The sequence below is a fragment of the Poecilia reticulata genome, chromosome 10 (genome assembly GCF_904066995.2).
Source record: "Poecilia reticulata chromosome 10, P_reticulata-male-v2, whole genome shotgun sequence".
Taxonomy (NCBI): Eukaryota; Metazoa; Chordata; class Actinopteri; order Cyprinodontiformes; family Poeciliidae; genus Poecilia; species Poecilia reticulata.
Window position 1 is genome coordinate 29135846 of NC_088839.1, and position 13151 is coordinate 29148996.

The 13151-nt window shown below is 39.5% G+C and overlaps 1 protein-coding gene across 2 annotated transcripts in view; it reads left to right on the top strand.

Annotated features, from left to right (window-relative positions):
• The first annotated feature begins 998 nt into the window (after window positions 1-998).
• ankrd50 (ankyrin repeat domain 50) overlaps window positions 999-13151 on the top strand; it is a 38292-nt gene continuing 26139 nt past the window's right edge. Inside the window, exons 1-2 of one of the 2 annotated variants that reach the window (XM_008421148.3) lie at window positions 999-1251; window positions 2903-3977. In XM_008421148.3, coding sequence (XP_008419370.1) covers window positions 3469-3977 — 509 coding nt within the window. In that variant the 5' untranslated portion in view covers window positions 999-1251; window positions 2903-3468. The remainder of the gene's footprint in view (window positions 1252-2902; window positions 3978-13151) is intronic. The other variant, XM_008421149.3, reaches the window with a different exon arrangement.

Below are 13151 nucleotides of genomic sequence, written 5' to 3' on the forward strand. Positions count from 1 at the left end.
AGACATCTGTGAAGAGTCAAACTTTAAAACAAGCAATTCAAAGACAGGAATGGATCCACCTCTGTGAGGTGTTAATATAGGAGGCACCTCATCGACACATTTTCAGTGTTCTGGCTTAAGGAAGAAGGTTTTCATCTCAGACTTTATGGTACTCGAAATGAGGAAATCGTCCAGTAATCCTCACATCTCTGTGCTTGACTGCAGGGATGATGTTATTAATTAGGGTAGTCATTATTATTGATTTTTTGCAATAAGGAATATAACAAAATGTTTTAAACAAAGAAAAGATTTTTTACACTGCACTTTATGTTGTGTGCTGATTCTTCAACTGTCATTGCTTGATAACAAGCTTTGCTAATATAAACAGATGGTAGAAAAAAAACCTTTATATGGATAAGGTGTCTTAACGTTTATGTTGACATATTGCTATTTTGTCTGGCTCTGTGAACTAAAATACTTAATGTTCCATGACTCCAGAAATAAAAACTGATTTGATTGTTAAAAAGAAGGCAAATAATAAAAACTATTTTATACTATAATGTTTATCTTGAAATAGGATCACATAACGTTTTATCAAATAAAAAAATGTAATGTTCCTATCATCCTTTTATTGTTATTAATAATATTATTGTTAATATAACATTTCATAACATTTCAGATCAACTCAATTGTTTAGATGATAGATAGATAGATAGATAGATAGATAGATAGATAGATAGATAGATAGATAGATAGATAGATAGATAGATAGATAGATAGATAGATAGATAGATAGATAGATAGATAGATAGATAGATAGATAGATAGATAGATAGATAGATAGATAGATAGATAGATAGATAGATAGATACTGTACTCCAGTTTGCTAATGCTTTTCAAGTTATCCAGTTATTTTTCCTATTTTTAGCCCTGCATAAACTCCACTACCGGTGAAGGAAGATAAGACTTCAAATCCCATGGGTCTTTGCGGGAGAGTGTTGGCGTGTGCGCGCACCGAATTTATGTGGAGTGGTCGGAGGCGGAGAATCAGTCAGCTCGCTGTGGAGCTGTGTTGGGCAGCAGGAGGAGCCGACCGCCGACAGAAAAGACCGATTCAAAGAAAGAACCCGAGAGATACCCTGATGCTGAACACCAGCGACGGGAAGAAAAGGGTAATTGTTTATTTCAACGTTTGGCTTGAACGCGGAATTGCAGGAATTCTACGGAGGAAGCTACACACCCCAAAAATAGAGAGAGGATACTGTGAGAGAGGTGAGAGGAAACCCGTTTGTGGTTCGTTACAGACGGTAAACAGCCGAAAAATAGCGAAACGCTCCACAATTGGTTCAGTTGGAGTTGAAGGAACAGTCACTGTTGAATGCATTGACAAGCTAAGCTACATTTAACATTTATATGTTTCCCTAAATGCATTCAGTTGTTATCAAATCTATTCTTGGGTTTTTAAAAGCCCCTATAGGTAAAAAAAAATCTCTCTTTAAAAAACAGGGTGAGGTTTCTCTGGCCATACAAAAGACTTCTGCAGCCTTCTCAGTTACTGGTCTGAATTTGTGCCGCTTTGCTAAAATAAATGGTATACAAAGCTTGTTTCTCGTTAAAAAAGCTGACCCGTGAAATGCTGAGCATTTATTGAGGGATGTATTGTTTGAAGGAGGCTTTCAGCGCCCCACAGAAGCAGAAAGGTGGAAATGTATGAGAGTCGAGTTATCTGGCAACCTTACAAAGTAACCTGCAAGGCTGTGTGTGTGTGTGTGTGTGTGTGTGTGTGCGTGTGTGTGTGTTCATGCTCCTGCAGCGTACAGCTAAACGGATACTAGACTGAAATATATAAACTTCTGATCCACTGTTACTGAGTATTGCATAAAAAAAACATTTTAATGCTGAAGTGCCCTCCACTTTCACTCTGTACGTGCAGGAAAATGGGGACTTTTCCCCCACTCTCACAGTTCAGGACGGATGTGGACTGTTTGGGATTTAAAGCCACATAGGAAGGAAGACAGGATCAGTGGATAGACTGGAGAAACTGGACAAAAAAGAAAAACCTTGCCAAGAATTTAGTTGCAAGGCAGGCAGGCAGTGATGTGGGTTGTGTAGGATGAAAGCACAGAAAAACCAGCTTGCCTACCTTATGTGGCTGTAAGAGGAGCCCACGTTTATATGCAGGCTGGAAATAATCTGCTGTAGTTTTCATGTTTTTAAAGGGATAATTATCCTATTTGTGTTTTTCTATGTAATGTCTGAGTAATAAAATGAAGTAAAAGAACCTTGGAATAAACAGCTTAATGATTGTATCCACAAAAAATAGTATATTAGGATTATAATTATATTATCTGCTTTGTAGACCAAAAAAGGTTTCGTTTCTTAGTGCCTGCTGACAGCAGTTTTACTGTTGTGCTCTGGGTAGCGTATAATAAGCAAATCAGAGCAGGTTAGTTGAGCCTAAACAGACATGGCACGTGTAGTTTGTCAGATGTAGTTTCCAAAAAGCATTAACCTTAATAGAAATGATGGATGACACCTTTATCTTGTTTACATCTTGTAAAAAAAAAAGGACTAATTGAGACCAATACACCTGTCCAGACTTTGGTAGGAAAAGAGAGACATAAGATAAACAAACAATGATGCAAAAGGAAATTATAGTTACTGTGTTGATTTATTTTGCAATTTATTGCTTATTGTGGCAGAATTAGTCATCATTCTATGCTCCACGCAGCTGCAAGAACTAATTAGTTTCTTTGGCATCTCGTTATAAATGGCTTTAAAACATAGAAACTTTATGACAACATTTTTAGCTATTTTAGAACTGTAACTGTAAAAAGCATTGGTATACCTTGATACTTGAGTTTTAGATGCAGCAAGGTTGCACTTTGGGTTTAATCTGGATACTCTTTCTTCTTTTTTCCAGGGATTCAACATGTTATTGGAGAGAGTGACTTTGCACTGACAGCCTCATCCATGTTAATGTAATGGAAACGCGCTTCTGGTCAGCAGCGTCTGAAATGCATCAGTGGAAATATATGAGGAACCCCCATGGCTAATCATATCAAGTGGTGCTGGCTTGGCTTTGCCTCTCAAGAGCCGGGTGCCCTGCCCTTCCTGGCCCAGCGCCATGCTAAGACAACACGTGGACAATAACAAGGAGCGCTCAGTTCAACCGGTGGGAAAGCTGTGGAAAAAGTTGGTGGAAAATCTACAGTTTGAGTCCCAATGTCAGTCTTGCTATTTTTTATTTTTTTTATTTTGACCTAGATTCTCTGTACACACAGTAGCTATCTGAAGAAAAGCTCCTTTATTCTCTTCCACTTCCACTCCAAGTTGCACCAACATCGGAATTGTAGGGGAACATTTACAGCTGAGAAAATGGATGTTCAGATTTACAGCCAGCTTCTGTTGAAATTAAAAATGCATGGGGGAAAATAAAGGGACCCATATGAGCAGGAGGAAGAGGCGGAACAGCAGCATCAGTTCAAAATGGCCCAAACCAGTTTGCTGCAGGGAAAACGCTTTTACTGCCGAGAGTGGGTCTTCCACAAGATCCAGCACTGCCTGCAGGAGAAAACCAACAACCTGAGCGGAGTGAGCAGCACTCCCAGCAAGCAGCCTCTGGCTGTGCCGCCCGGAGGGGGCGTGCCCGTCCCCGGCGGTATCACGACCGGATCGGCCAAGTCCGGTAGCTCCTGGGGGGTGTTACTGGTGGGAGGACCTGGGAGTGGGAAGACTGCTCTGTGCACGGAGCTGCTGTGGCCCACATCAGCCCAGGGAACGTACCGCAGTCTGCACAAGCAGAGCCTGGCTTTCCACTTCTGCCGGGCAGACGACTCGGACACGCTGTGTGTCGGTGGATTCATCCGGGGTCTGGTGGCCCAGATATGCCGAGGCGGGCTGGTGCCGGGTTACGAGGAGAAGGTCCGCGACCCGGCTGTGCAGAGCACTCTGCAGCCTGGGGAGTGTGAGAGGAACCCCGCAGAAGCTTTTAAGAAGTAAGAACATGAATATTCACATAAAAGCATCACTTTTCTGCTGGAGCTTTTAGGGCTGCAACTAATGATTATTTTAGTTATTGATTAATCAGATAAAAAAAGGCACATTCTGCAGATTTTTGCAGTTATAAATATTTTTTACCTAAAATGTAATCGCAGCGTTCCTTTAGTGAACACTTGATTATTTGTAGCAAAGGACGTATCTGCAGCGAAAAAATACTTCTGGCATCAACGTGTGAAAAGCTCAAACCTTTCTGCATGACTTGGCATCAGTACAGTATAAGGCTGACTTCGCTATTATTTTTTGGGTTACTCAATTTATAATTGAATACAAAAGGTGATTAAAAAGTCTTTTTTTTCTTTTTACAGGATTTGTATCTTGAAGCTAAAACTATTTTACTTGAGGAATTTTGGGAAGAACATATTTGCAGACAAAATGCAAATTTTATTCCTAAATGCAATTTGTATACATTTTGGGATATTTGTGACTTAATTGCTGTTCTATGATGTTCTTTTAGCATTTGGCTTTTGTGAGTCTGATCCAGTTAATGATTGATTAGTTACTAAATTAGTTGATGATTACTTCAATAATTGATTCAACACACTTAATCCTTCTAGCCCTAGTAGCTTTACATCTCATATATGCCATTGTTTTATATTGTTGCATCATAAAAATTGGATGCCTAATATTGATATTTATATTTGGTGTTCAAAGTAGAAAGGTAACAGTGAGTAACTCACCCTCAAATAATATCTTCTGTATACATTTATGTAAGAAACTCATTTTTGTCCTTTGAGGTAAAAATAGTTTGTTTGCTTGAAATTTAAAATCCAAACTCGGCACCTCCCCCTCCGCTTCCTATCCTCCACCTTCTGACCCCGATATCCCCTCCTCCTCCTCCTTTTTTTTTTTTTTTTTGCTCACACACGCACACACACACACACACACACACACACACACACACACAACCAGAGGCTCCGCCTCACAAGCCTCCTCTCTTATTTGCTGTGATGGTTTTGTTGGTTTTCCCCCCGGTGTGGCATGCTGGGTGGGACTGTCCCCGCTCGACTTTCTGATTCAACAAAGGTCAGATGTTCTTAAGTCACGGCCAAGCTCAGGTGGCCAGAGCTTTGAACTGTGACTGATTCCCAGACCTGAGGAGTGACTGTTGTATAAGGATGAAGTGCAGATGTTAAGCTGAAGTACAGTAGGTTTTGTGGGCTTGCAGCACCCTGCCTGGGCATGTAACGCGATCAAGATGGACTGTTATTGCAAACGGAGGCTTTAAAGGCGAGCTGCACGTGAGAGTGAGTGATGGCGGTGGACTTGGATGACTTGTCTGCACAGCGTGGGTCAGGCTGTCTGTAACGCAGGCTGGAATGCACTGCAGAACACACACTCATGCTTTTGTGGCCATCTGGTGACACTTACAGCACCGTCTCAACATCACACACACAAAGCAGAGGAGTGGGTGAGGTAAATCATTTTTTAATGCTCTATAACCACTTTCCATATCAACTTAGTCTTCCTAAGGAAGCCAGCGCTCTTCTTGTCATCTGCTCGTAATCATACGGCTGGTGCTGATGACTCTGACTTGAGGTTGACCTTTCTTCCAATAAAAGGCAGGTTTTTATTACGAAACAAACCAGGACTCTGCTCTCTGTTTCGCTGGAAGTCGGGACAGGCACGCTTGGTCAGCCCCACCTCGTGAAACAAATATTCTCCCTGCAGTCGACACCTCAGGCCCAGAATCTTATTATCGCTCCTCCTTTTGTTTGTCGGCCGGCCAAAGGGACTCTTGGTTGAGCGCCTTATCTTCATTTAAAGCGTAAAAGATTCCCCAGCACTGCTGAACACAAATAATCTGAATGGCCTGCTTTCTGCTCCAGATGCTATCTGCTTTCAAGAAGCCAAGAATGATGTCTGGCACAGAAACGTTAGGAAATAAAAGCAGGGCAGAACATGGAAAAGCATAAAACTTTACTGTTAGCTCAGGATTATGACTGTTAATTTACTTGAGGAATAAAAATTCAGAGGGGTGCATACCTTGTTTCCATTTAACTGATGCAGGTTTTCACATTTTTAAGGAAAAGTCAGAGGTTTTATTTAGTAGAAGTATTTGGAGGCCTTTTTTTTATCTTTTATTTTTGCTGCGAGAGCTTTTGGCCCGCCTTCTCTAAACCCCTTTTCCAGCTGTGATTTTTAAACATTGCCTAGTGAGTGAGTGCAAGAGGCCCTGCCAAATTCTTTAGCCTAGTCAAAGGCAAACAAGTCACATTGTTGGTAGTAATCCTCACTCTTATGTTAATACAATAAAACCGCTTTGACATGAGTTAATGTCCACCTGTGCAATTTGATTTTGGCTTCTAATAGTTTTGCAGCAACAGCTTTCTAGATTTTGGGATTTAAACAAAATTTCAAAACCCTTGAGTGTTTTTTGGCAACTCAGACTCTTTTTTTTTTTTTTTTTTTTAAATATGCTTTAACATTATTTTTGCCAGTTCCTTAATGCTTAAGAGCTTCCCTTATATGTGTTCTTCTATGTTTTTTTTTTTTTTTTCTCAAATATGCTTTAACATTGTTTTTGCCAGTTCCTTAATGCTTAAGAGCTTCCCTTATACATTTTCTTCTATGTTTTGTTTTTGCTCTTTTATGTAAATAAGGACAATAGTGTTGGGAGTTGAAGAAAATGTATTTTCGTCTTGACAAAAATGCTACCAAACAAACCAAGATAACCACATCCGATTATATTGAAACCCAGCGACTGGTTTGATAATTTTATTGTACTAGACTAACTACAAAATCACAAAATCTGACCATTCGTTCTAGTTTTTGGTCTAGTTTCTAATGCAAATATCTTGGTACACTTGAAATGAGACAAAACAATGTTTATAAGTAACTTTTCAGCAAGATACAGGAGCTTGTTTTAGGTCAATAATATTGATGAAAAAGTCCTAGTTCCATGACCAAATTATTTCATTTATGACATGAGAAAAATGTAAATGTTATAAGTGAAATAATCTGTCAATGGAGCTAGTATTTTTTCATCAATATTAAGGACTCATATGTGCTGAAAAGTTTCTTGTACATTTTCTTTTTCTTTCTCTCTTATTTCAATTACACTAAGACTTTTGCATGAGAAACTTTATCACTGAAAAAAGTGATTTTAACTAAATATTATTATACATGCTTCTCTCTATTGTCACCAGTCACCTCCAAGCCGTGTACCACTGCCTCCACCAAAACGATTGTTCAGTGCAAGAGTTTAAATGAGTTTTCTTGAACGTCATTCAAACTTGCGCTTCTCCCTCCTTCTCTTTAAAAGTTGTGATTTTTTTTTTAAAGTAGCAGCGTAATCTTGCTTTCATAGAATTAGAAATAGAAATAAACTTTATTGTGCCTCAGGAAGGAAATTTAAGTGTATCATATCACACTGGTTCCATCTCTCGGAAACAATTATTATTATTATTTAAGAAAAGCTTCTCTTTCTGAATGGTTCCACAGTAAACTGTTTGGTAGTATTCATACAATTCCCACTTTGCCACATCTTATTGCAAAATAGATGTTTTAAAAGAATCCTGATTTACTTTGCAAATCCGAGTTAACATTTTCAGAAAAGAATTAAGCTTGAAAATACAATAGTTATGATCTTAGAAACTAAATATCCTTTGTAGCCTTGAAATATTAACATCAACAGATTTTTTTTTTTGCTTTCAAGGCCCTTTTTGAATTCACACATCTTTAGAAGTAATGTGATGCATTAGCAGGTCAAATGCCTGCTGGCAGCTGCCACAGAGATAAAAGGCAGTTTCACCTTTCAGTGTGCTTTTCTTCTGATCTGAATCAGCCAGTGCTGGCTGTCTTGTTCAGACAATAAACTTGATATTTCTGTTTCATTTACATTTCAGATTGGTCGACTTCACTGCCATCAGTGATACCTAAAACCATTGTCTGTCTGGCTGCAGACATCAAGGGTTTAACTGCCCGATTTGTCTGTCTTGCTCACATCCGCATCAGTCTCTACTAAGTCTACTTCTGTTTTATCAAACATTTGTCGGTTTGGAAGCGTCTGAGTTTTAAAGAACTGATCAGATAGGCAGGTCAGATAGCAATACAGCATTTTTCCCCTTTCAGGTTGAGGATAGGTGGAATTAATCCATTCAAGTTACCACATTTTTTTATTTCTTTATTTTTTTTGGTGATGGAGCGAACTGCTTTCAAATGTTGGCGTGTCTTTATGTAGATCTGTTGTCATCAGAATGTAAAGTAATGTGATTTGCAGCTGTGTAGGTTTTTATTTGCCTGTAAAGGGCACAGGCCTCCGAAGTGATGAATGATCTTGGCTTAAAGCTGTGAAAGAGTTGGAACATTCTCAACTAGTGTTTTATTCTCAGGACATACGTGGAAAGAATTGATTTTACAGTTGTTGGAGTTTTTTAATGCAGCTCTTCTATAAGTTTTTGCTCATTCAAAGCAACTTTTGATACACCAAATAGGTTGACATTTCTGTTCAAATCGGGCTTCATGTCTGTTTTAGCATTTTGAGTCGATGCCATCTTATTAGGGTTAAAATGACTCCTTTGCTTTCATGTGGTCCAGTGCTGTGGAAAATGTGCAGGAGATTAGGGCTGCGTTTCAGAAACAAAAGGGGGAAAAAAAAACTCCCTGTGTGAAGCATCAGCTCTGTTTGGGCAGATGAGGAGAAACGGCAGTCCTGGTGCGGCTGCAGCGATGACTCGGCAATCGTCTCTCCACACCACAAGCAGCGTGTGTGGAGCATTTCTGCCTACGTGTTCGGGTGGGCACTCATAATTCATTCATGTAATGGTTGTCCAACTTTTAAACAAGACCACAGCAAGAGGAGCTGTGAGTTTATTCATGAAAGCAAAGAATGGCTGCGGTCAAAGGCAATCGTGAAAACTGACCATCATTTGCCGAAGTAAGAGCCACTGTTGTGATCTTTTCAATGGTATGCAACCTCAAACTACTCGTGTTTACGTTAAAAGTAAACTAAAGACAGAATTTTTTGAAGAAGTAGACATGTTTGTTTTAGGATTTGTTATTGTGGGAGCTTTAAAATCTAAATCTGATCCTCCTGGCTCCTCAGTGACGTGGGTGTCCTTTTTTTAAAATCCTGTATGATTGATGGAGAACTGGCAACATAAGCCAATCACATCCCACAACAGTCATCACTTTTTGAATCCAAGTACTGCTAGATCCATGTTGGTGAATATTCAGAGACTTGAAAAAGTGTTCACATGTTGCTGTGACAAACGTCAGTGTGTTTCACTGGGATTTTATACAACAGACCAACACATTTTTTTAAATTATAAGATAAGTGATGGATTAATTTGTAAGTTGTTTAAATTCAATGCAACCAGCTTCCTCTACCCAGCTGGTGGTTGCTCAGTAGAGTTCACCTGTCAGAATAAATGTAGCTTTTCCTGGAGGTGTTCAGAAGTTTGTAGGAGACAATCAGTAAACAAACAGAAGACCAAGGAGCAACTCTGACAGGAAACATGAAGCTGGTGTTCCTGGAGGAAATGCAGAGACCGCTGCCTCAGGTCGGGGAACTGCTAACAGGATGACTAGGAGTTGAAGTTTTCTGATCTTTAAAAAGCCTGACCTACCTCCTCTGATTGTAGCTGATACAGACGTTTTTATCTTTTTGTCTGAAAAGTCGTAAAAGCAACAGGGGGGTGACGTGGCGCACATGTAGTGCCGCTTGTGGTGAAAAGCTCATCCTGCGTGTCACCCTAAGCACACTATACTCGCTGTGAAGCACGGTACCATCGGGTTTTCTGCTACACATGCAGGATGGCTGGTCAGAGCTGATGGGAAGATTGGTGAAGCTACAGATCGGTCAGTGCTGAAAGAAAAACTGTTTGACGCTGCAAAAGGCTTAAAACTGGGGCAGAGGTGAGCCTGGACAATACACACGTGCAAAAACAGGAGAAAGAATTTTTATTGAAGTGGCGAAGGAGAAATGCACACTACTAAGGGGGAAAATTATTTTTCCAGCAGTGTTGATTGACTAGTTTTCACATTTTAAGCTATTCTTTGTGCCAGAAAACCCATTTTTGCTGCCCTGTTACTGAAAAGCTAGCAACTAGCGGGAGAGTGGTTTGCAGAATCTAGTCCAGCTCTGTACTGGACAGCTTGCATCCAGACTAATGCACGTTTATGTTTGAGCAGAACAGGAGCGAAGTGTTGGAAAGGACAGGATGAAATTTCAGATTCCTTTAACGGTATTGGATAGCTATCCAGGAATGCTCACCTCGTCTGGCTCTGGAAAAGCTTGGGGGTGGTGATGGAAATATTTGGTTGCGAGAAGGTATGCGTGCTGCTTTTAGAGTGTTTACACCCTGGTAAATTATTAATTGGAAACATTACAAAGAGGACAAGTAAGATATTTAGTATATCACCACATTTGAATGATTTTTCCATGAATTTTTCCATGAGACTAGTCCCATTACAGACTTTTGAATCTCAGATAACTTGAAGGTTATCTGATATAATGTCTCGGCATGTATTTGCACAGTTAAATGTGCAAAGTTGAATGTTTACTAATCAATCAATCAAATTTTATTTGTATAGCACATTTCAGCAGCAAGGCATTTCAAAGCGCTTTACATCATTAAAAACAAAAACACAGCTTATTCACAGTAACATTGAATAAACAATAATAAAAAAAGTTTTATTCTAGCTCTTTCTTGGACCAGGTCATCTGCTTGACATCATTTATTTTCAGTTGACTAGAGGCTTTACTTTGCTTAGGGATGGCGCTCAGAATCGACAGTGGACATTGATTGAGGCCAAATTGATTTGTTGCACTGTCTCAGCCATTCAAAGAAGAGCAAAAATGAGCATTTTTTTTTTTTTAAAGTGCTTTTTGGACCATTTGGCTGTAATTAGGAGTGTTTGCTGATGTTTTATTTCATCATGACAAGTCATTTTCTGGGTAATTCTTGATTGCTGTAGCACATAAGTCCATTTTTTTTTCTTTTAAGCTATTTAATACTGATGTTACATTTATCTTTAGAAAACGATGTCGAATTTATCTTAGTGTGGAGTAATACTTTAAGACGGCTTTAACAATGTTAGAGCAGAAAATCAATCAAATGAGGAGCCACTTTGTTTTTCAAGGGGTGGCAATTAAAAGCAACAATAAGTCACTTAAGTGTCTCAAGAGGAAATGCATTCCTCTCATTTTTGGAAGATGCCACATTGTATTTTATGTAAAATGCTTCATTCTGCCACCCGAGTCTGAATATGTTCATAGTTCAGCTTCACTCAGTCAAATATGATGTTTTTTGCAATAGATGGAGAAAAACAGCTGCAAAATCAGACATAACCTTGTGAGTTTTCTTGTCTTCGAGCCCAACGTGGATTAATGACTCGGTACCACAGCTACTGCTGAGAGGTTGCATGACTCCTGCATGTCTCGCCAATGTAAAAATTGGTAGATGTTAGGAGGAATGCATTTGGACACACCTGAACCGCTGATGTAGGAATTTTAGTTTTGTTAATTACAGTTTATCAGAAGCTATTATTGACATTTGTGTTGCGTTCGAGGCTGACCGAGTTTGGGTCACATCTCTTTTAAATGCTCCCGTAGTTTCCCAGTTTGTTAGGTCTCCATGCTGCTGCTTCCAGACTGCTATAACTTGTAAAAGATTTTTACTTTTTCTCCATACCTGCATTCTGTCCGACTGAAGAGATCACGTTCGGATGAAGCACCAACTGCAGAGTGTGATCAGATCTGAGTCAAAAACAGGAGCACATCTGTTTAGGTGCCTAAAGCCATGAACGTAAGTGCAATGATCCTGAAGCCTGGACAAAGTTATAATCATAAAGGTATTAGAAATCATATACGCCCTTAAATAAAGAAAATGGTCAAAATATAAGCATAGATCAGAGGCAGGTTTCCCACATGTGAAGGCACCACTACTCGGTGTCGGCATAGGCGGACTACATTGATGAGTCAATACAATCTGTCTTGAATAGGAAAAAAAAGTGTTTTCTTGGACTTGTAGGTTTAATCCATGTCTAGGAATCTGTCATTATCCTTTGGATTTCCTCAATTGGGGTTTAAAAGCTTAGAGTTTGGAGGTTATAAAAACTAATCTTTTTTTCAAGAAGATTACATTTTCACAGCTTTAGCTGTAAGACTACTTTAACAATGACTCCTGTCGGATTTGAAGGGTTAACATGATATATTTTGACTCGTAGGATCCCAAACATTAACCGAAACTGATGTTTTTACTTTGACATTGTGCAGCTAAAGAAAAATGCTGCCTTTCTTTATGGTGATGTACAAATCCATCCATTTTCTTACACCCTTGTCCCTCAGTGGGGTCGGGAGGGTTGCTGGTGCCTCTCCAGCTAACGTTCCGGGCGAGAGGTGGGGTCACCCTGGACAGGTCGCCAGTCTGTCACAGGGCAACACAGAGACACACAGGACAAACAACCATGCACACACACACTCAAACCTAGGGAGAATTTGGAGAGGCCAATTAACCTGACAGTCATGTTTTTGGACTGTGGGAGGAAACCGGAGTACCCGGAGAAAATCCACCATGCACAGGGAGAACATGCAAACTCCATGCGGAAAGAATCGAACCCAGAACCTTCTTGCTGCAAGGCAACAGCTCTACCAACTGCGCCACTGTGCAGCCCACACACACAAACAACAAATCAATGATCTTTTGCACAAATCTCTATAGTTAAATCACTGCTTAGTCAAAAATTTGTAGATTTAGTGATTAAAACAAAAATGTACTTTATTTTCACCGTCTTTTCATAGCTCAATATTTAAGGATCTTTTGTGGATGTAAATATTGTGTAAATTGATAGAGACTCATGTGCTTCACTTCAGAATGTTGATTTCCAGGTAAGTTCAGAGGAATTTCAATGTTTATTTTTAATATGTTAAACATAATGAAAACATTTGAAACATTTCTTCACCCGGCTTTGTTAAGCAAATCTCTGCAATTGCAGTTTTAGGGTGTGTTCACACCGACCGTCTAGTCCACTTTATTTGAACACCAGTTCATTTGCCAAAACGTTTGGTTCATTTGGGAAGTGTGAATGTGTAATTGGATCAAAAATGAGAACTCTGGTCTGATTACAAGCACAGGTCTTTGTTCAATTAAAGTGAAATGCATTCATAT